The sequence below is a fragment of the Manis javanica genome, chromosome 8 (assembly GCF_040802235.1).
Source record: "Manis javanica isolate MJ-LG chromosome 8, MJ_LKY, whole genome shotgun sequence".
Lineage (NCBI taxonomy): Eukaryota > Metazoa > Chordata > Mammalia > Pholidota > Manidae > Manis > Manis javanica.
The window spans coordinates 111,196,872-111,219,649 of NC_133163.1; the positions used below are offsets into that span (position 1 = coordinate 111,196,872).

The window sequence follows — 22,778 nt, forward strand, 5'->3', positions numbered from 1 at the left end:
AATTTTACATCTGTGTTCAAAAATAATCAAAACCTCTATAGATATTAAGACCATAGTTGTATTTGTAGCCCAGTTGAAAGACAATGGTGGAAGAACTGAGAAATATGAATTCTAGTTCACCTCTACCCTCACTAAAAGCTATTTAACTTCAGCCTTCTCAACTATACAGTAAGGAGGACTGACTAGAAAAATATGTAATATCTCTTTGAGCTATACAATTCTATGAACAAATATTTCAGCCATACTGAATAAATTTAAATAACTATCCTTTGTTTAGATTAGGAGAGAAAGCTTACATAGAAGAGGAAAGAATTTTTTAAGGATGAGAAACTGTTAAACTATTTAAAAACAACAGGTACTACCAGATGTCCTTTATAACCTTACGTAGACAAAAAAAGGAACTGCATCAAGAAGGTATGGAGGGAGAGTGGTCTATCTACCATTTAACCCATCTTTTATTATTTGTACTTCCATAACCCCTACTTCTGAGTCATCAAAATTTGCCTTTGACCTTCAGGGTTATAACCTTCCTTAATGGAAAAAAATGGCCTGACAAATTTATTATTTATATTTCTTTTCCTCAAGACAGTAATGTAAACTCCATTTTAACACAGTGTTCATAGAAACTTACTAACATGTAAAACATGTTTCTCCTAAACTGAAGTTTATTTTAGTTTCAAATATTTAAAAAACAAACATACATCATTATATGTAACTCAAATATTAGACAAATATTAGGTAGTTTTAATTACTATAGATTGACACCCATTCCTTCATTCTTCAAAAATCTAATGAGTACTCAAGATATACAGTGAAATCAATAAACAATAAGAGCTTCTAAAGAATGAATTTCATGTCCCCCCATTTTTATTTATATAACCTGGTGCTGCTTCTAGAATACGAACATTATTCAACAGAAAAAACAAGGATTTTAATATTATAAACCTGAGGTAAGTTCAGGTTTTGTCATTTGTTAAGATGCATGGTATTGTGTAAGTCACTTAATCTCTCTTTATTTACCCTTTCTTTATTTGTAAAATGGGAATAATACTCCTTATATAAAGGGTGTGTGTGTGTGTGTGTGTGTGTGTGTGTGTGTGTGTGTGTGTATATATAGGGAGGTAGCAGATCATAGTAAAGAATACAGACCCTAGGGCTAGACCTACAGGGTTTTAACTCATGGTTCAGCTACTAACCAGCAATGTGGTATTGGGTAAATTATATAATCGATTTATATCTTATGTAAATTAGAGATAATAACATCACGCACATCACAGCATTGTTACAAGGATTAAATGAGTTATTTTTAAAATGCTTAAATACTGCCATTACTTACTGTAAATATTATACAAATGAAAGTGTTTCAGAAACTCAAAGTAACACTGTATTTACTATTGACTATTTTTTCTATGTTTATGGCTATTATTACCTTGAATTTCATGGTAATCCAAGCTGATTTTCTTTAAATAAGATACTGCGGTTAATTCAAATGTTTTCACGGTAGCCTCTGTTCCTAACTGAGTAACATTAAAAACTAAAATTGTATCTTCTTCTTTATGTTGTTTTGTAAATTCCAAGATCACCTAAGAGAATCAGGACAGCCAATGAAAGGTTGATAGTTTGAATTACACTTAAAAAACAAAATCTTCCTTCATACATAACATGAACATAGTAGAAACTTTGCCCATAGTTCTCTATTATAAAGTTACTATGATTAGAATTACCATCTGAAATTCAGTATACTAAATCTACATAAAAAATCATGATGAACATTTTTGAACAGAGACTCACATAGAAGGAAGATGGGGTGTAAAAGACGTAGGGAGGAGATAGGATTAAAGATAGCGGCATGACACATGAGACAGAGGCTTCCTCCTAAAACCGCATATAATATGAAAATATAATTAATACAACTAATCCTTCAAGAGCAACAGGAAAGAGGACTGTGCCAGACTGCATACACCTGGAGAAAACAGCAGACCTCACAGAACAGGGTAACGTACCAAAGCTGTGGCCCGGCGGGACCCAAGCCCTTCCCCCACCCAGCTCACCAGTGGGAGGAAGAGAAACAGAGCAGGGAGGGAGTGGAAGGCCTGGGACTGCTGAATATCTAACTATGGAGATCTGCCCTGGGAGCACAAACCTACATTTCATGGTGCTTACATGATACTCTTGTGATCAGGGGGTTGGAAAGCTAAGATAGGCAGAATTCCTGGAGAGACTGAGATTCCAGCAGCTTGTGGAAAGCAGGGATCCAAATCCAGCTGCTCTGGGACAAAAGAAAGGTGGGTAGTCTGAGAGACTTCCTAACAAGGAAACCCTTACCAAGAGGGCTGCTAAATGGGCAAGGATTGCACAGAGCTTACTGCTCAGGAGAAATGGCAGGTAAGACAAAATTGCCAGGGTGAACTCTGCCCAGCAGGTTGAGAGCTTTCACAATCTTCAGGTGCTCCAGCTCCCTGGCTGCCTACACAGCTCCAAGGACCCCCTCCATGATATGCAGCCTACTGTGCCTTTCTCCTGGACAACCTGGCTCCACCTGGCTCGCAAACCAGCAAACCCTACCCTGGCATGAAGCCAGCCAGAGGGAAGATCTACCTACAAACAGAGCACAGAGGCTTATACCTGTGTGCTCGGCCCACTGATTCAGGCAGTGGAAACAGGCACAGCAGCCAAGAAGCAGGAAACAGCTCTTTCCTGCGCCCAGGCACCAATACTACTGCCCTGTAACCCCGAAAATTGCTTTAGGGGCAGAGCAGCTCCAGAGAGTAGAGCTTCTAGGCACTACAGGACACCATATACAAATATGAAACACCAAAGGAACCTGGTTCAGAGTAAAATTATTAATACAACTCCTGTGAAAGGTTTAAATGACATCAACCTCATGAATCTTCCTGAAAGAGTGTTCAAAATAAAAATCATTAACATGCTCATGGAGGTACGGAAAGATATTCAAGAACTCAGGAATGAATTCAAGTCAGAGATCCAATCATTGAAGAGGATGATGGAGGGCATAAAAATCAGATTGGATACAGTGGAGGAGCCGATAAATGAAATAGAAACTAGAGAAGAAGAATACAAAGAAGCTGAGGCACAGAGAGAAAAAAGGATCTCTAAGAATGAAAGAATATTGAGAGAACTGTGTGACTAATCCAAACAGAATAATATTTGCATTATAGGGGTACCAGAAGAAGAAGAGAGAGAATAAGAGAAAGTGTCTTTGAGGAATTAGTTGCTGAAAACTTCCCCAGTCTGGGGAAGGAGATAGTCTCTCAGGCAATGGAGGTACACATATCTCCCAAAACAAGGGACCCAAGAAAGACAACAGCAAGACATATTGTAATTCAAATGGCAAATATCAAGGATAAGCACAGATGATTAAAAGCAGCCAGAGAGAGAAGTAAGCTCACATACAAAGGAAAGCCCATAAGGCTATCATCAGATTTCTCAACAGAAACCTTATAGGCCAGAAGGGAGTGGCATGATGTATTTAATCCAATGAAGCAGAAGGGCCTGGAACCAAATCTACTTTATCCGGCAAAGTTATCATTTAAATTTGAAGGAGGGATTAAACAATTTCCAGATAAGCAAAGGCTGAAAGAATTTACCTCCCACAAACCATCTCTACAGTGTATTTTGGAGGGACTGCCATAGATGGAAGTGTGCCTAAGGTTTAATAGCTGTCACCAGAGGTAATAAAACCACAGTAAACAAAGTAGAACAGCTAATTACTAAGCAAATGCAAAATTAAATTAACTATCCCCAAAGTCTATCAAGGGATAGACAAAAAGTACAGAATATAATACCTAATATATAAAGAATGGGGGAGGAAGAAAAAGGAGGAGAAAAAGAAAAGAAACTTTACATTGCGTTTGTAATAGCATATTAAGTGAGTTAAGTTAGACTCTTAGATAGTAAGGAAGTTAACCTTGAACCTTTGGTAACCATGAATCTAAAGCCTGCAATGGCAATAAGTACAAATCTATCAATAATCACCCAAAATGTAAATGGACTGAATGCACCAATCAAAAGACATAGAGTCACTCAATGGACAAAAAACAAGACCCATCTACATGATGCCTACAAGAGACTCACTTTAAACTCAAGGACATACACAGACTAAAATTGAAGGGATGGAAAAAAATATTTCATGCAATTAATAGAGAGAAAAAAGCAGGAGTTACAGTACTTGTATCAGACAAAATGGAGTTCAAAACAAAGAAAGTCACAAGAGACAAAGAAGGACATTACATAATGATACAGGGGTCAATCCAACAAGAAGATATAACCACTATAAATATCTACACACCCAACACAGGAGCAACTACATATGTGAAACAAATACTAACTGAATTAAATGGGGAAATAGAGTGCAATGCATTCATTCTAGGGGATTTCAACACTCGACTCACCTGGTAGGACAGATCAACCAGGCAGAAAATAAGTAAGGAGACAGAGACACTGAAGAACACATTAGAACAGATGGACCTAACAGACATCTACAGAACTCTACACCCAAAAGCAGCAGAATACACATTCTTCTCCAGTGCACATGGAACATTTTCAAGAATAGATCATATACTATGCCACAAAATGAGCCTCAGTAAATTCAAAAAATTGAAATTGTACCAACCAGTTTCTCAGACCACAAAGGTATGAAACTAGAAATAAATTATGCAAAGAAAATAAAAAATCCCACAAACACATGGAGGTTTCATAACATGCTCCTAAATAACCAATGGATCAATGACAAAATAAAAACAGAGATCAAGCAACATATGGAGACAAATGACAACAATAATTCAACACCGCAAAATCTGTGGGACACAACCAAGGCTGTGCTAAGAGGAAAGTATATTGCAATACAGGCCTACCTCAGGAAAGAAGAACAATCCCATATGAATAGTCTGAATTCACAATTAATGAAACTAGATAAAGAAGAACAAATGAAGCCCAAAGTCAGTAGAAGGAGGGACATAATAAAGATTAGAGCATAAATAAATAAAATTGAGTATAAAACAATAGAAGGAATCAATGAAAGTAAGAGCTGGTTCTTCAAGATAACAAACAAAATAGATAAATTCCTAGCCAGACTTTTCAAGATAAAAAGAGAGTCTACTCACATAAATAGAATCAGAAATGAGAAAGGAAAAATCACTACAGACACCACAGAAATACAAAGAATTATTAGAGAATACTATGAAACATTATATGCCAACAAACTGGATAACCTAGAAGAAATGGACAACTTTCTAGAAAAATACAACCTTCCAAGGCTGACCCAGAAAGAAACAGAAAATCTGAACAGACCAATTACCAGCAATGAAATTGAACTAGTAATCAAAAACCTACCTGGTAAGAACAAAACCCCTGGACCAGATGGCTTCACTGCTGAATTTTATCAAACATTAGTGAATACCAAATACTCAACCTCCTTAAAGTTTTCCAAAGAGCAGAAGAAGAGGGAATACTTCCAAACTCATACTATGAGGCCAGAATGACTCTAATACCAAAACCAGGCAAAGACACCACAAAAAAAGAAAATTACAGACCAATATCCCTGATGAACATACATGCAAAAATCCTCAAGAAAATATTAGCAAAACGAATTCAAAAATACATCAAAAAAGATCATCCATCATGATCAGTAGGATTTATTCCAGGGATGCAAGGAATAGTACAACTTTCAAAAATCCATCAACATCATCCACCACATCAACAAAAAAGAAGGTCAAAAACCACATAATCATGTCCATAGATGCTGAAAAAGTATTTGACCAAATTCAACATCCATTCATGATTAAAAACTCTCAACAAAATGGGTATAGAGGGCAAGTACCTCAACATAATAAAGGCCATATATGAAAACATTATACTTAACAGTGAGAAGCAGAAAGCTTTTCCTTTAAGATCAGGAACAAGACAAGGATGCCCACTCTCCCCACTTCTATTTAACACAGTACTAGAGGTTCTAGCCATGGCAATCAGACAACACAAAGAAATAAAAGGCATCCAGATTGACAAGGAAGAAGTTAAACTGTCCCTGTTTGCAGATGACATGATATTGTACATAAAAAACCCTAAAGAATCCACTCCAAAACTACTAGATCTAATATCTGAATTCAGCAAAGTTGCAGGATTCAACATTGATACACAGAAATCTGTGGCATTCCTATACACTAATAATGAACTAGCAGAGAGAAAAATCAGGAAAACAATTCCATTTGCAGTTGCATCAAAAAGAATAAAATACCTAGGAATAAACCTAACCAAGGAGGTGAAAGACTTATACTCTGGAAACTACAAGACACCCATGAGAGAAATTAAAGAAGATACCAACAAATGGAAATACATCTCATGCTCATGGATAGGAAGAATTAATATTGTCAAAATGGCCATCCTGCCTAAAGCCATCTACAGATTCAATGCAATTCCTATCAAAATACCAACAGCATTCTTCAATGAACTAGAGAAAATCAGTCGAAAATTCATATGGAACCATGAAAGACCCCAAATAGCCAAAGCAATCCTGAGAAGGAAGAATAAAGCTTGGGGAATCTATGCTCCTCAACCTCAAGCTCTACTACAAAGCCACAGTAATCAAGACAATTTGGTACTGGCACAAGAACAGACCCATAGACCAGTGGAACAGACCAGTAGAGAACCCTGTTATAAATCCAACCATACATGGTCAATTAATATACAATAAAGGAGCCATGGACATACAACGGGGAAATGACAGCCCCTTCAACAGCTGGTCTTGGCAAAACTGGACAGGTTCATGCAAGAGAATGAAACTGCATTACTGTTTAACCCTACACACAAAATTAAACTCAAAATGGATCAAAAACCTGAATGGAAGTCATGAAACCATAAAACTCTTAGAAGACAACATAGGCAAAAATCTCCTGAATATAAGTATGAGCAACTTCTTCCTGAACACATCTCCTTGAGCAAGGGAAACAAAAGCAAAAATGAACTCATGGGACTACATCAAACTAAAAAGTTTCTGTATGGCAAACACCATCAACAGAACAAAAAGGCACCCTACAGTATGGGAGAATATATTTGTAAGTGACATATCTGCAAGGGGTTAACATCCAAAATACATAAAGAACCTACACACCTCAACACCCAAAAAGCAAATAATGCGATTAAAAAATGGGCAGAGGATATGAAGAGACAGTTCTCCAAAGAAGAAATTCAGATGGCCAACAGACACATGAAAAGATGCTCCAGATCACTAATTAACGGGGAAATGCAAAGTAAAACCACAATGAGATATCACCTCACACCGGTAAGGGTGGCCAGCATCGAAAAGACTAAGAACAACAAATGCTGGGGAGGATGCAGAGAAAGGGGAACCCTCCTACACTGCTGGTGGGAATGTAAGCTAGTTCAACCATTGTGGAAAGCAGTATGGAGGTTCCTCAAAACACTAAAAATAGAAATACCATTTGACCTGGGAATCCCACTCCTTGGAATTTACCCAAAGAATACAACTTCTCAGATTCAAAAAGATGTATACACCCCTATGTTTATTGCAGCACTTTTTACGATAGCCAAGAAATGGAAGCAACCTAAGTGTCCATCAGTAGATGAATGGATAAAGAAGATGTGGGGCATATACACAATGGAATACTATTCAGCCATAAGAAAGAAACAAATCCTACCATTTGCAACAACATGGATGGAGCTGGAGGATATTATGCTCAGTGAAATAAGCCAGGTGGAGAAAGACAGGTGCCAAATGATTTCCCTCATTTGATGAGTATAACAATGAAGCAAAACTGAAGGAACAAAATAACAGCTGACTCAGAGACTCCAAGAAGGAACTAGTGGTTACCAAAGGGGAGGGGTGTGGGAGGGTGAGTGGGGAGGAAGGGAAAAGGGGATTGACGAGTATCATGTTTAGTACACATGGTGTGGGGGATCACGGGGAAAACAGTGTAGCACAGAGAAGGTACATAGTGGATCTGTGGCATCTTGCTGCACTGATGGACAGTGACTGCATTGGGGTATGGGTGGGGACTTGATAATATGGGTAAATGTAATAACAACAGTGTTTTTTCATGCGAAACCTTCATGAGAGTGTATATCAATAATACATTAATAAAAAAAATTTTTTTTTAAATCATGATGAAATTTTACATTATTTACTTTTTCTAAGTTAGTAAAAACAAGAAAGAATCAATTCTCCAATAGGATTTTCTTAAACATGTATCTCAAAACAAAAATCATGTTTGGTGATAAAAGAAGCATTCCAATTAAATAAAAAACTAAAACAAGCACGTTCACTGTCATACTATTTAAATTTTTTCTGGAAATGACAGACAGTATATTTAGCCAGTGAAAAGTAAAACATCTGTGTGGTCACTTTTAGAACATGCAAGTTCTTTCGAGCATGAAGAGATGGAGGCCTTTTGTTCCTTCCCTTTGAATTTGGACAGGCTTATGACTACTTCAGTCAATAGACTATGGAGGAAGCGATACTATCATGATTCTGATGTCAAAAAAAAAGGCCGTACTCTGGGCAAAACCAGTTGTCATGTAAAAAGTTCAACTACCCTGAGGCTGTCATGCTTGGGAGGCCATGAGTAGGTTTTTCAGTCAACAGTCAAATCTGAGTTCCCAGCCAACAGCTAGTATCAACTACCAGCCTTACAAGTGAGCCACTTCTGAGACTTCAGGTCACTGTAGGTCCAGTCAACTCTGACTGCAACCATGTGAAAAGATTAATGCAAAAATTACAATCTAGGAATTATACAATTATTAATCCTCAAAACTGAGCAAAATAAATACAGTTGAACCCTTGAACAATGAGGGATTTGAGGTGAAGATCCCCCACACATCAAAAATCTGCCTATGACTTTTGATGCCCCACAAACTTAACCATAAAAGCCTACTGTGGACTGACAGCCTTACTGATAACATAGTCAATACACATATTTTGTGTATTTATTATACACTGTACTCTTACAACATAGTAGGCTAGAGAAAGGAAAATGTTTTTACAAATTGTCATAAATCTTCAAAAATTTTTTCAGTATATTTATTGAAAAAAATCAATATATAAATAGACCTGTGCAGTTCAAACCCATGTTGTTCCAAGTTCAACCATAGTTGTTTTGGGGTACTACATTTTGGGGTAACCTGTTAGGCAGAAATAATAAACAGAACAATACAAATGCTGAAAAAAGGCAAAAATTATTATTAGCAGTGAATATTACTATATACTTAAAAAAAAACCACTAGTGTCAACTGAAAAACAGAAACCATAAGATAGTATGATAGTGCATAACTGACATATAAAAATACATTTGAGATTAATCAATAATTTTAATAAATGTGATAAAGTCACAAAATAATATAAAAAATTGTGGGTATATATTTTGTAATGGAGAATTTTCTAAATGTACACTAAAACTGGGATATAAAGAAAAATTTAATATACTTCACTAAAAAAAATTTTAAAGTTCAGAACGGCAAAAAAATCAAACTGGAAAAAATATTTCAAAACCACTACTATTTTTTTTCTTAGATGATTCGGATTATTCATCACCTCAGTTCATTCACTCAATACTCAATAAAATATGTATTGGGCATTATCTACCATGTATGAATCTGTGTCAGCCACTGAAGGGCACTGAAGTGACCAAGACAGACAAGGTCCTTATCACAAGGAGCTTACACTCTAGGGACAGTAGGGGAAAGTGAAGGTTGCTATCTTCTGTTGAGTGGTTAGGCCTTGCCAAAAAGACGGCATCTGCACAAATAAGTGAAGGAAGTAAAGAATCAAATCAAAAAGAGTGAGACAAAGGAGACAGGAAGACAAAGAATGTACTTTGGGATATAGAAGGAAAAATAAAACACAAGCATAAACTCCATGACGCAAGAACTTTGCTCACTGCCCGTTGCTCCAATATCTAAAACTGCTTGGTACATGATGGCCTTGATAGACATTTATTGAAGGGATTAATGAGGCTGGAGCAGAGTAAGCAAAACAAAAGAGAAATGGGGATGAAACCAAAGCCACATGGAGTGACCTGTAGAGCTTGTAAGGACTTGCAGGTACAGGAAGGGCTTAGCCCTTGTGAAACTTAACAAAGTTAAACCTAAATCTCACTGACATAGTGACAGGAGGCCAGCAGAGGAAGCTATACGCCCCACAACTCCTTGTCAATTGCAGACCCCACTGGAAGGAAGAGATTGACCTCTGCCATGCTGCTTTAGCTACAACTATACTACCCAGTAGGAAGAAGGGGTTTCCTCCTCTTTTCCAACAGCCCAGCCAATGAGAGACTATCACAACTAGCCAATGAGAGACTATCACAACTAGCCAATGAGAAGCCACAGTTCTTGGAACTCCCTGTTTTCTCCAATAGACTTTTTGTTTATAACAGCCCCTCCCATGTCCACTCTGTTCTGTAAAAGAGTGTTCCTCTCTTCTGTTCTCAGGACTTGCATTTGGTTTTGCCATAGTGTGTATGTCCTGAATTACAATCTCCATTATTCTTGTACAAACCTATTTTTGCTGATAAAATAACTGACAGTTTATTTTTAAGGTTAACACCCTTTACTCTGAACAAGATGGGAAGCCAATGGAGGATTGTGAGCAAAGCAATGACATGATCTGACTTTCACTTTAAAAGGATCATTCTTGCTACTGTGTGGAGAACAGAGTTCCTCAAGGCAACAGAGAGATCATTAAAAGGCTACTACAATAGTCCAGGCAAGAGATGACAGTGCTTGGACAGTGTGGTAGCAGTGGAAGGGAAAAGCAATCATTTGAATGTATTTTGAAGTTAGAGTCAAGGGATTTTCTGATATTTTAGATGGGTGTATAAGTAAAAGAGAGAAGTCAAAGACGGCTAAAGGTGAAGAACATCTCTTTCTCTAAAAAAATATACCAGTAATACTTAGATTTATGTACAAAAAAATTAAAATCTGGTATTTCTGACATTTTATTTTAGGACATGATCTCACACTGAGATACAAAGCAGTCAATAAGAAACATCTCTTTCTTATACCTTTTGTGCTTTATTACCAAAGCAATGCATATTCATTATAAAAAAGAGACTATATGGAAAAGCAATCAGGCAAAAATGAAAAACTGTAATCCCACCACACAGTCATTTATCAAAGAAAAAAATTACACGTGTGTAATTTCTAAATGGCCTCATAATATCCTTGGTATTATAACCTGTTTTTCTTTCCCAAACAATAATATATTCAGAATATCTTTCCATATCAGCATTTTCTTTTGTTAGATGATTTTTAATGGCTGTAAAGACATGCTAGATATTTAGGTTATTTACAGTCTTCCAAACTATGAACATGACAATGATCAATATTATTTAGCTTAAAAGTAAAAAAACAAAAACATTAAGTAAACATGTCATAGAAATTTCTAAAGGAAAGGAAATCCTAATTAAGAACTATGAGCTTTTTCACAATAGATAAGATATGCTATAGATCACTCTTCTGTCAGTTTTACAAAATAACATTTTATTTTCTTGGAACTGTGTGTGTGTGTGTGTGTGTGTGTGTGTGTTGGGTAGTAGAGAAAATAGAGAACCACATTTTTAGTGTACTTAGTAAGAGAATATAGAGTACCATGCTTCTAATATACTTAATGTTTGGGTCTAGCATGAGATAGTTTATGACAATACTGGTACTAAGAACATATTTTTTTATGGACAAAAAAATATACATACCTCTCTAATTTCAAACTTTACTAAGAGATTAATGAGTTCCTCATTTGGGACCTCTGCAACTTTTTTTAGTTCTGATCCTCTCATAGTTTTACCAGTCTGTGTGCCTCCATCTTCAGCATCAAAATACTCATCATCAGACTCTAAGAAGGAGATGTTCATTTGACTTGAGAAATTATCCACTGAAAACTATATAAAACAATCAAATCTCTTAAAAGTAAAATTCATTTATGAAATATAATCTTCACATTCAGAATCAGAATACAGTTTCATTATTTTTCTAAGTCTCACAAAATGACCCAACCTGGCATATCATAATCATATATAAAATCAAACCACCCTACAATTTTTTTTAATAGTTGTGACTGTTTGAACTTTACTTCATTGATTCAATATCCTGAAATATTTATTGGGCATCATCTATCATACATCAGTCTGTTATTACCCACTAAGGACACCAGAGTGACCACCAGTACAGCCATGATCCTTGTCCTCCTGAAGCTTACCTTCTAGTTCATAATCAAAGAAGATCAGATAGGCCAAGCTAGAGAAAAGGATCAGGTAGAAATTGGGGCATAAAAAGTACCTTATTTAGAATCTTAAGGGCTGTCAATCACAAAAATTCTTTCATTCAAATGAAGAAACTTGGCCTTCAAAGTGACTTTAAAAGTCACACTGTTGGTTAGCAGTACAACTAGAACAAAAACCAGTAAATTACAACAACACTCTCAAAATTCCTTTATTTCCTGAAAATTTATTTTTATATACCAATTTATAGGTTTGGTTTAATGAAGAACATTTGACTTTCCCTACCTGATTCCACTCCATCTAGCAATAGTGATGTACCAAGTAGGCCTTTTGTCCTATGTGAAATAACAGGAATTGAGGCTACCTAGCAAAGAATACAAGAAGTTTTCTTAACATACTGGTCTAACAGGATTAAATATACATAAATAAGAGAAATACTGAAAACAGTAAAGGATAAGGAGAGATAGAAAGACACATACAGACACAATACACACATTTTCTAACAAGAATATTAAGCAATCAAGTAACCGATGATTAGCTGGAGTTTACTAATTATTAAGACTACCACCTGCATTTACAAGGGCAGAACTATTAACAATTCTAGTAGGTTAAGTCTATTTGTCATTATGTGTCATTTAGCTGCTGTCTATGACAATATTAATTGTGTATCTTTATCATGGTTTCCTCCTGGAAAATGGAAACAGAATTAGCTGGCTCTCTTAAGTTCCACTTCAAACTAAGTATAAATCCAACATTTATTTGATGTTGTAAAGATAAATTCCAATTAAAATGATCTAGAACTTTTAAGTCTAATATACAAGAAAATTACACACTAATCATTTGATTTTGCAACATTTTAAAGATTTCTAGAACTCATTTTATTTAAAACACATTTCACAAATTTGACCATTTTTTCTTTCATTTATGTATTTGTTTACATTGTTTCCTAAAACTGATTTCTACCACTATAAAATAGTAGTGAAAATAAGCTACAATCTGTATTTATTCAATGCCATGTGTAGTTTTGTTCAGAATCAACAACACTAAATTTCTGAAATGTATCACATAAGTGAAACTGGCCCTAAAAAAATACTGAAAAGTAAAGTAGCTCAAAGAAAGACGAAAAGAAACTCACCATGAACAAAAATGTAAAGAGATTTAGCATTTTTATTGTATCTTTACCTGTCTCTCTGGAAACAGTTCAGATGATTTCTGTGGTAGGGGTATACTGTTCATTAAACATAGCATATCTTTCATCTTCTGGTCAGAAATTCTCACATGCATCAAAGGAAGCCCTCCTGATACTTTGAATCTAAAAAATACAATTCAACTGTAAGGTTTTATAGTCCAACTTCTCTACATCATGGAGGGGGATACTGGATTGGAGAAGACACTATACATCGTTGGATCAAAGTTACTTTGGACATTTTTAAATCTAATTATAATAATGCCTCATTTAGTCAACATTTGTCAGGGAATGGGAAATTCTATGTGAGCCAAGTTTCCAGATAACTTAAATGTATTCTTCATAAACAATCAAACCTTTAAAAATTAACTCATTTTTATGAAAATACTTTCAAATACAGTCATCTACTTTTTAAAACCAAATCAATACACATATTTTAATTACTTCCTGATATCCAGGATTTCTCATTATATCAAAGAATATCTACTCCATCACTCTCTATCCCTTCATTTTAATCTATTTCCTTTTATACCGATTGCCAGCACCTGACATATCAAATGTACATTATTCTATGTGTCCTCTGATTAAATATAAGCTCCACAAGGACATGTTGTACTCACTGCTGAATCACTGTTGTGCTTTCATATTTAGTTGCTTACTTGTCCATACCTGCTTCTCTTCTGCTTCCCTATTCAGTATAACTGCCTAGCTTTGTCTCGGGTGTTCTGTGGCAGCTGTTTGCTGCTCATAACGTTCTATCAGCTGGTTATCTTTGACTTCCTAACTAAGCTGTGAAGAGCTCAAGTTGACAGATGCATAACCACTAGATAAAAAATTATTTTTCTGTACAATGCACAAACCACTCATGTTCAAAAGAGGCCAGCTGGCTGTTTGTATCTCAAAAGATTGAACTTTCTGTACAAGTACTCTATAAACTGAAAAGCCCTTTAAAAATCTAAAATTCTTCTTTATTATTTCAGAAACATTATGCAAAACTAAAAGCCTGACAAATAGAAGGACTGGATTAAACCCTCCAACCTAAAATAACTAAAAAACTGTAAAAAGTACATGAATCAACAATTTAAAAGACGCTGGACATCAGTCAACAAAGGACAGTTGAAAGATAGAAAACAAAGAAAGACCTACAAATATTGCAGCTTACTGGGTTAAGAATTTCAAAATGTCTGGGGTACAATAAAATAGTATCTCAAGGGAAATTTATACCACTAACTGCCTATATTAGAAAAGAAGTTCTCAAATTAATGGTCTCAGCTTCTACCATAAGAAACTAGGAAAGTAAAGGAAATAAAACCCAAAGCAAGCAGAAGGAAAAAAGCAACAATAAAAATGGAGTAGAATCAGTGAAATACAAAAACAGAAGGACAGTGAGAAAATAATTGAAACCAAAGCTGATTCTTTCAGAAGATAATCAACAAAATTAATAAAACTTTAGTCAGATTTATGAAGAAAAAAACAGAAGAGGCACAAACTACTAAGAATCAGAGGTGAGAAATGGCACCACTACAAATTCAACATGTATTAAAAAAGGTAATGTAGAAATAGTATTAAAAATGTTATGACAGTAAACTCAACAACTAAGATGGACAAATCCCTTCCTTGAAGGACAACCAAAGATCACACAAAGAAATAGATAATCTCAGTAGCCCTTTATCTATTACAGAAATTGAATTTGTAGTTAAAAACCCTCCCCTATAAAAAGAAAACTCTAGTCCCAAATGGCTTCAGCGGTGACTTCTATGAAACATATAAAGAAGAAACAGTACTAATTCTACTTTCAAAAAATTCATTCTATGAGGATACCACTGCCCTGATGCTCTGATACCAAAACAAGAAAATAAAGCACAGCCCAATATTGCTCATAACCAGAGATGTAAAACTTCAAAACAAACTTTTAGCAAACCAAATCCAAGAACATTTTAAAAGAATACATCATTACCAAATGAGGTTTACCTAGAAATACAAGGTTGGTTTAATATCCATTTGATAAAGGCTATCAAGACTACTGATACGAACAACATGGATGAATCTCAAATTATGCTGAATGAAAGAAGTCAAACAAAAAGGAGTTGAAACTGAGCCTTTTATATAACTACTGAGAATTTATAATTTATATAAAATTCTAGAAAATTCTAACAAATCTATAGTGTCAAAAAAAGATCTATATTGTCTGGGAATTAAGGGGTGAGGGGTTAGCAGGTAGCAATGGGAGAGAGAATACAAAAGGGCATAAGGACTTTTGGGGATGAAGATGTGTTCAATATCCTGACTGTATGATGGCTGCAGAGATACATACCTATGTCAAAACTTATCAAATTATACACTTTAAACAGATACTGCTTACTGAAACTCAGTAATACTTTCAATAAGGCTATTTTTAAGAAAGCAGCATAAATATCTTATAATTATTTACTTAAATTCATAATTAAGTTTTTATTCTTCATTCCCTTAGATTATTCTCAAGATTTTATATGGTTTCATAATCAAAGGAGCACCTAACCTACTTTAGAAGATTTTATTTTACTGATGTAGAAACCTGGATTTGATCCATTCAAAAACACAGATCAACTTTTACGGAATGTAAAGGTCCAAATACTTCTCAATAAGAAAGGTGATATATGATTCAAATCAACATTTTCTTAAAAATATTTTTCTGCTATAAGATAATTATTACTTTTTTGTCCTGCAGAAATCTAGCCTTTCGCTTCTTAAAATCCAGTAACTGATGCAGATATATTTCATCTTGTTGATTTTATGTTAAGGAAATTCATACATTACCTGGCCATTCTAACATCTTTTTCTATCATTGCCTTGGCCAACTCAACATGAATATCCATGGGTTGTAATATATGCATAGCTGATGGATGCTGAAATCGATGCTTTTTCCAGTTTTCCGCTGTAAAAAATTTTTTAAATTAGGTGACTAGTTTTTATTTATTACTTACTTTTACATTATCAGATGTTCTGTGGAAAACTGTAACTTATTAAAATAATAAACAAACATATTCAATAAATACCAATTTTTACTTCTTCAGCATACAAGTTAAATGACCTATATGTTTTAAATAAGATTGACAGGAGTTAAAGGCTGTTATATACAACATAATTGTAAATATTTATTTGGAGAATGTCTACATAACATCTTGCATTTTAAGGCAAACAGGAAAAATCCAAGAATTTATTGTCTTTACTCCAGAATTAGTGATCAAGGGGATGGTGCAATGAAAAAATGAAAAAAAAATTGACAAGGAAAAAAGACATTTCTGGGGTTCCTAAGTGCAATTACACTAGTTTAGCACATAATTCTAAAGCAAAAGTGAGTTTTATCAATAAAGATTTTATGACAAAAAGGGGTAAAATCACTTTTCTCCAAATAAAGAGATCTCAAGACAGATTTTTCCAATGACTAACTTTTAATGCTCTGTTCAAGGATGAGAAGCCTCCCAATATATAAAAACTAAGTACAGCATTATTTATTTACATTTTAATAAACCTCATCACTCCTACTAGAGTATACACTGCACAGAGATTATGTCCTTTCTTCTAATGACCTACCACAAGGTGATGTATTCAAGAATATTTAGCCAATATTTCTTGCTTCTAGAAACTAAAAGAGTATAGAGAACCAGCAGTAGTTACTCAGGCAGCAGAAAACACCAAACCATTTAGAGAATAATTAAGTTAATTACCTTTAGTGTTTTGAGACAATATGCTTACTTCTCAGATTATCTACAAAAGTAGATGTAATACTACTGAAAAAAAGACTAGACTAATATAGTAAAACTATTTAAAAATAAAGGCAGCAAGGGAAAACACTGAGATATCCCCAAAGCATTGGGGGCAGAGGAACCAACTGTAACTTCTATTTTGTGTTCTTGGCAGTTTTGCGGTCACATTATAAAAAAAAAAAAAAAGGCAAGGACTGGACTTAGATTCAAATGGTGCCAAGTACCCACATTTTCATCTTTAGTTGTACCTGTGGTAGTGATTTGCACTGACGTTGATCTTTACTCTTTGGTTTTCAACAGGCCAACAGGTATGTGTTCAAAATCTTGTCAGGGTTGATATACATGCACATATAAATGCATATTTACCAAAGCTATTCAACATAATTTCAATATCCTAAAGATTCAGTAAGTTTACCTGCCCTTGCAAAGAGTAACTGTACATTTTTTATATCAACATCAAACTTGTCATATGCCTTATCCATTATTTCTTCCAGAGATGAATTCGTAGTCTTCTGCAAACCTTGATCTTTACTGTTAAGCTGAAATGGACAAACATCAGTTTTTTTAAGCAGAAAAGTATAGAGATAAATACACTTACGTGTTTTCTTAAAACCTGACTAAAATGAAAACACTGCCCTTAATGAATCCACATTTTGCTTAATTTCCTGATAATTATTTGCAAATATTAGGAATATCACATTTCAGCATACATCTCTAACATGATTGGGTCATACGTGCTCAGCACATTCGCGTTAGTTAGGAGATGGGTTACACAGCCTTCTACTTCAAATAAACAGCTCTTTTGGGCTCTCAAGAGTTATCCTCACTATGGCTCAGCAACTCTGTTACTGATTCGAAACTCTTCACCATGAAATAGCAGGATTTGTTCCTTTTTCTCCTCACTACATCACCAGAATAGTAGGCCACCAGAATTCACATCCTATCTCTTCTTCCTTTTCCCTCTCCCCACAGGGAGTAAGGATCAAACTCAGAAGAGGCTGTATTTTTTTAAATATTCACTTTTTCTCAGAGGCTTGCATTTCTAAGAGGTTCAATACCCAATACTTTAAGAGTTCTCTTACTCTCATTAGTTGCTGATGGTGACTTAACAAACATTTTCATATGTGCATTATTTCCTATTGTTAAAATATATAAATTAACAAATAACACTGTGTAACTGAACTCTAGAAATCTAGGAGTGCAGAAAACTAGGCGTGCTTCTATCCAATTAGGAAAACACAGGAATAATCCCATCCTCAATGTTAAATCACCTACCATTGCAGAAAATTTTAGGGCTTGTTTTTTAAATAGCCATAACATATTCATGGCTATACAAATATTCAGTCTAAGCTAGGCTTGACAAATTGCTAAGAATAAATAAGTCTAGGTTTAGTTTAAGTAAGCTCTAAGGGAAAAACAGTAAGCTACCAGATTGCTAGCTACCAACCCCTGGGCAAAAATGGGCAGAAAGAGATACATATATACCTACCTGAAGAGTACCAAAATCTAAAATGAGAAGATCTGACTTTTTATGATGAAAACCTGTCTGTGGAACTATTAGATAAGAAGGCTTCAGATTTATCCTTAAATCAAGAACTTTTCGAGTTTCAATAATATGTGTAAGTCCTAGAAGAAGAAATAATGACAGATTAGATGGTCAAATTGAAATAAGTAATCGTACTATTAACAAGAGGAAGAATCTACCCTGAGAAAGAGTGTTGGTTCTGCTCACAGACTAGATTCTCAGTTAGTACAGTGAACTACAAGTGGCCAATGGGAAACAATCATATCATTGCACAGTACAGTAAACCCAACATATAGTATTTTATCCAGAGACAGAATAATTTTTTATTTCTTTAGTTAGCAAAGAGATAAAGTAGTTGGCTTGAGCTTAGAGGCCATGTGTATCTTTAAAAACAGATTCACACACGGTATGGTGAACAGTTTCCTAAGAACTGAGATGGAGGGGATGGTTTCCATCTCAAACTCTATCTGAGAGACAGGATTTCAAAGGAAATAGCAGACAGAATCATCTGTGCCTCATATTATTCTTTTTCTCACTCAGTCGAGCAGGTATATTTTACTTCAGGTAATTCTTGTACTTTAACTTCAAGTAAAAATGCAACCTCACTGTATAACATAGCGAGTTTACAACAAAGGAATACAGCAACATATACTTTTAAAAATATAATATTTACATTACAATAGACATAATTCTGATTAGTTGGTGCTTATACAGTCAAATTCTTCACCTGTAGCTGTTCTCTCTTTAATTTCTTCCAGTTTCATCAATGTAGCTGACGTTATTTGCTCAAGATCTAATCCCTTATTTGATTGAAAGAATTCAACCACTGCAATGATGGTTTTCTATAATTTAAAATATAATCAAGTTATACACAGTACTTCACATAAATTCATAAATTTTAACATTTCAGCTAAATTCTAAACAGTTGTGGCTTTGAACTGAGGAGGTACCTCCTAAGATATTCTGCCTTACTGGATCTCTCTCTCTGGAGGGAATGAGAACCTGAAAAAAGTAATAGCTCAAGCAAGCTTACTGGAGAGGCAACAGATGTGCACATATCATTAAAGTGACCTTCAGTATGTTCTCTGGTGTCATGCGGATGTAGTGACAGAGGTTACTTCTACTTCTGGCCTCCAATTAGCCAAATGATGAATCTCCACTTTGCTATGCTACAACTGGATTCCCCTGCACTCTGAAGTTTGGAGAGGAAAAAGGAAAGCTATTCGGCCCTTACCAACAGCTAAAACTTGAATGTAAAAAAATCATACATTTTGCAAGATAGAATGAGTTCTGGAGATTGGATGCACAAGTGTGAATGTACTTAACACTACTGAACTACACACTTAAAAATGGTTAAGATGGTAAATTGTTATATGCATTTTACTATGATTTAATTTTTGTTTTAAATGAGAGAAACAATGAGTTCTGGAGTCTTGGGTATGGTGGGAGTAATGCTTCCCACCCATACCATGAATCCACTTCTAAACTGAAAAGTAAAAATAAGCCAGGGATCTCAACAAAGGGTTGGGTCAACCTACAAGCAATACAATGAGTAGTGAACCACACATAGCCTGCTAGCTACCTTGAAATTAGTTAAGAGAGTCTGAAAAAAAGATGGAGCCATAGACACAGAATTTGAGCCAGCATTTTCAACAATATCTAAATGCCAATGCAGTTTGTTCTCATGTGAACAGCATTTAAAATTCTTTAATTACTCCTAATGCTCTTTTAATTGGTTCCAAACATCAAGCAGAAAGAGAAAAACAGCAACAATGAACTGGAGTAGGAGGTCAGTATGTAACTATTTGGGAGTAGTTGATACAATAAATATACTTTTTAAATAGTATATTAGGTTTCTAAAATTTTAACATAAGCATAGATAAATACAGTAGCAGAAAATGGTAGCACATGAAACCCAAATTAACTGCTAAACATCTACTGCTTTTAAAACAAGAATAAAGCTTTAGTAAGTTTAGCTGCTAAGCAGATAAATAAAAGAGGAAAAGTAAAAAGGCCATGTTAGAAGTGTATAAGATGACTTTGATAAAGATTCACTTTCTCCTTGCACTTACAGCATCATAGATGACCTCCACAGGCTGGGACTGAACAACCAGAGCCTGGTCAGCAGGACTATTCTCTGGATTCGTTTCAAATTCAATTTCAAGCAAAGATGATGTAGTATCGCCAATTGAAGCCACAAGTGATGGTACAATATCCTGTTGTCTCAGACCTGTTACATACCAGTGTTCTAATTTTGCTTCTACCCTACATTCCAGTGAGGAAAAAAGTAGTAATACAAATAAAATCCTTTGCAATATGATGGGTTAAAATACAAATTTTTCTTTTAAAACTCTCCTTTGAGAGCCCATTACCGAGAGGTGAAGTCCAAACTCATTAGCCTGGCATTCAGTTATGGGGAGGTACAATCTGGAGGGCTTTTTGTTTTGTTTTACTTGTTCTTAATTCCTACTCACCCATGAGAAAAACTCACTTTGGCCAACTCTCAAACACTGCATAAGTTCTGCTCATTGCTATATGAATAACAGCTATACTTAACTCATGCAACTCATCTCCCTACTTCATGCCACCCAGACACCCTAATCTCTGCTTCTCCTAGTCCTTTCCCTTAAGCTGGCCTTAGCCCCAATTCTCCTAAGCCAAGTAGCTGACTTGTGTAACATACTATAAGTATTTAATTAAAAACTGTAAGTATTTAATTTTACAGAACTTTCTCACCTATGAGCAGCCAAAAATGCTATACAGTTCCTAAATCATTAACTTTTTGTGTATCCCTCATCAACTACACTATAAACTTCTTGAAAACAGAAATTGTTTCCTATGCATAACCTTCACAGCTTCGAATTTATAAATTCAACAGTATCCAATAAACATTTGTGAAGGAAAGAAAGGAGGGTAGAATAAATGATGAGCTCCTCCTTTAACTCCGTACCAAAACAAATTCAAATATAAAAAGACTATCTTGACACATAAATAGAAAAGAAATTAGAGAAGAGAAGAAATTAATCAGTTTTTTAATGCTAAATCACTTTTTTTTTGGCCTGAAGTTATACCTAGAAATAAAAATTGAAATTATAAGTTTTAGTTTTTGAAAACTTACTTAAGTGCTTGTGCTCCTGGTCGCTGAGATATTTGAGTGCCCAGGCCAATTATCTGAATTTTTAGTATTTCTGGAATATTTTTCTTTTCTCTTATCATAACAGAGGTGCTTACTAACTTCAGCGTAATTATATGGGCCACATACTAAACAAACAAAAAAAATTGTTGACATTTAAGTATTACTTTCTTTATTAAGTTCTTCTGATTTCAATTTGTTGAATTACACAGTGATCTAAAAAACAATATTATAGGTTTTGGCATCAATATGTTCACTGTAAAAAAGAACATTAGAAAATTCAATACAAAATTGATTGCTCAAACAGGACATTTACAAAAGATCCCTTAATTTTAGAGGCAGTAAAATAAAACTTGATGAAGTGTTTTATGGAATAAAGATTCAATTCAGCAACTTTCACTAAAGCAAACAAATTCAGACCAATCCTCTGGCTCAAAAACTGGGCAAAACATAAAATTAACAAGGCTTTGGAGAGTTAACAAGATACTGAGAAAAAATACCTAGCCAAAAAATGGATAGGTCAAGACTGGAGGTAGGACAGAGAACAAGGGAGAAGATTCTCATCAAACTACACAGGAAGAGAGGCAGCAAAGAACAAAGGATCCACAAAACAGAAAATAATTAGCAAAATGGCAATAGTAAGTCCTTACCTATAAATAACTACTTTAAATGTAAACGCATTAAATTCTCCTATCAAAAGACACAGAATGACAAAATGAATTTTTTAAAAAAGATTGAATGGTATGTTGCCCACAGAGATCACTTTAGCTTTAAGGACACACATAGACTGAGAACTAAGGAATAGAAAAACGTATTTCAAGCAAACAGCAACCAAAAAATAAGAGTAGTCATATCAGAATAAAAAGACTAAGTTAAAAATGGTCAAAAGGAACAAAGAAGGTCATTATATGATGTTAAAAGTATCAATCCATCAAGAACATGTAAC

At 34.8% G+C, this 22,778-nt stretch overlaps 1 protein-coding gene across 7 annotated transcripts in view; it reads right to left on the reverse strand.

Annotated features, from left to right (window-relative positions):
- Positions 1-22,778, reverse strand: part of VPS13C (vacuolar protein sorting 13 homolog C) — a 196,400-nt gene that overhangs the window by 121,714 nt on the left and 51,908 nt on the right. For all 7 annotated transcript variants that reach the window (XR_012120726.1, XR_005057547.2, XR_005057550.2 and 4 more), the window contains 10 exons: positions 21,818-21,960; positions 20,772-20,964; positions 19,427-19,541; positions 18,664-18,800; positions 17,590-17,713; positions 16,225-16,342; positions 13,425-13,554; positions 12,528-12,606; positions 11,718-11,857; positions 1,430-1,583 (listed from right to left, as the gene is read on the reverse strand). Coding sequence is in view for 4 of the 7 variants with exons in the window: in XM_037004257.2 (XP_036860152.2) it covers positions 1,430-1,583; positions 11,718-11,857; positions 12,528-12,606; positions 13,425-13,554; positions 16,225-16,342; positions 17,590-17,713; positions 18,664-18,800; positions 19,427-19,541; positions 20,772-20,964; positions 21,818-21,960 (1,333 nt within the window). In the remaining 3 variants the exon portion in view is untranslated. The remainder of the gene's footprint in view (positions 1-1,429; positions 1,584-11,717; positions 11,858-12,527; positions 12,607-13,424; positions 13,555-16,224; positions 16,343-17,589; positions 17,714-18,663; positions 18,801-19,426; positions 19,542-20,771; positions 20,965-21,817; positions 21,961-22,778) is intronic.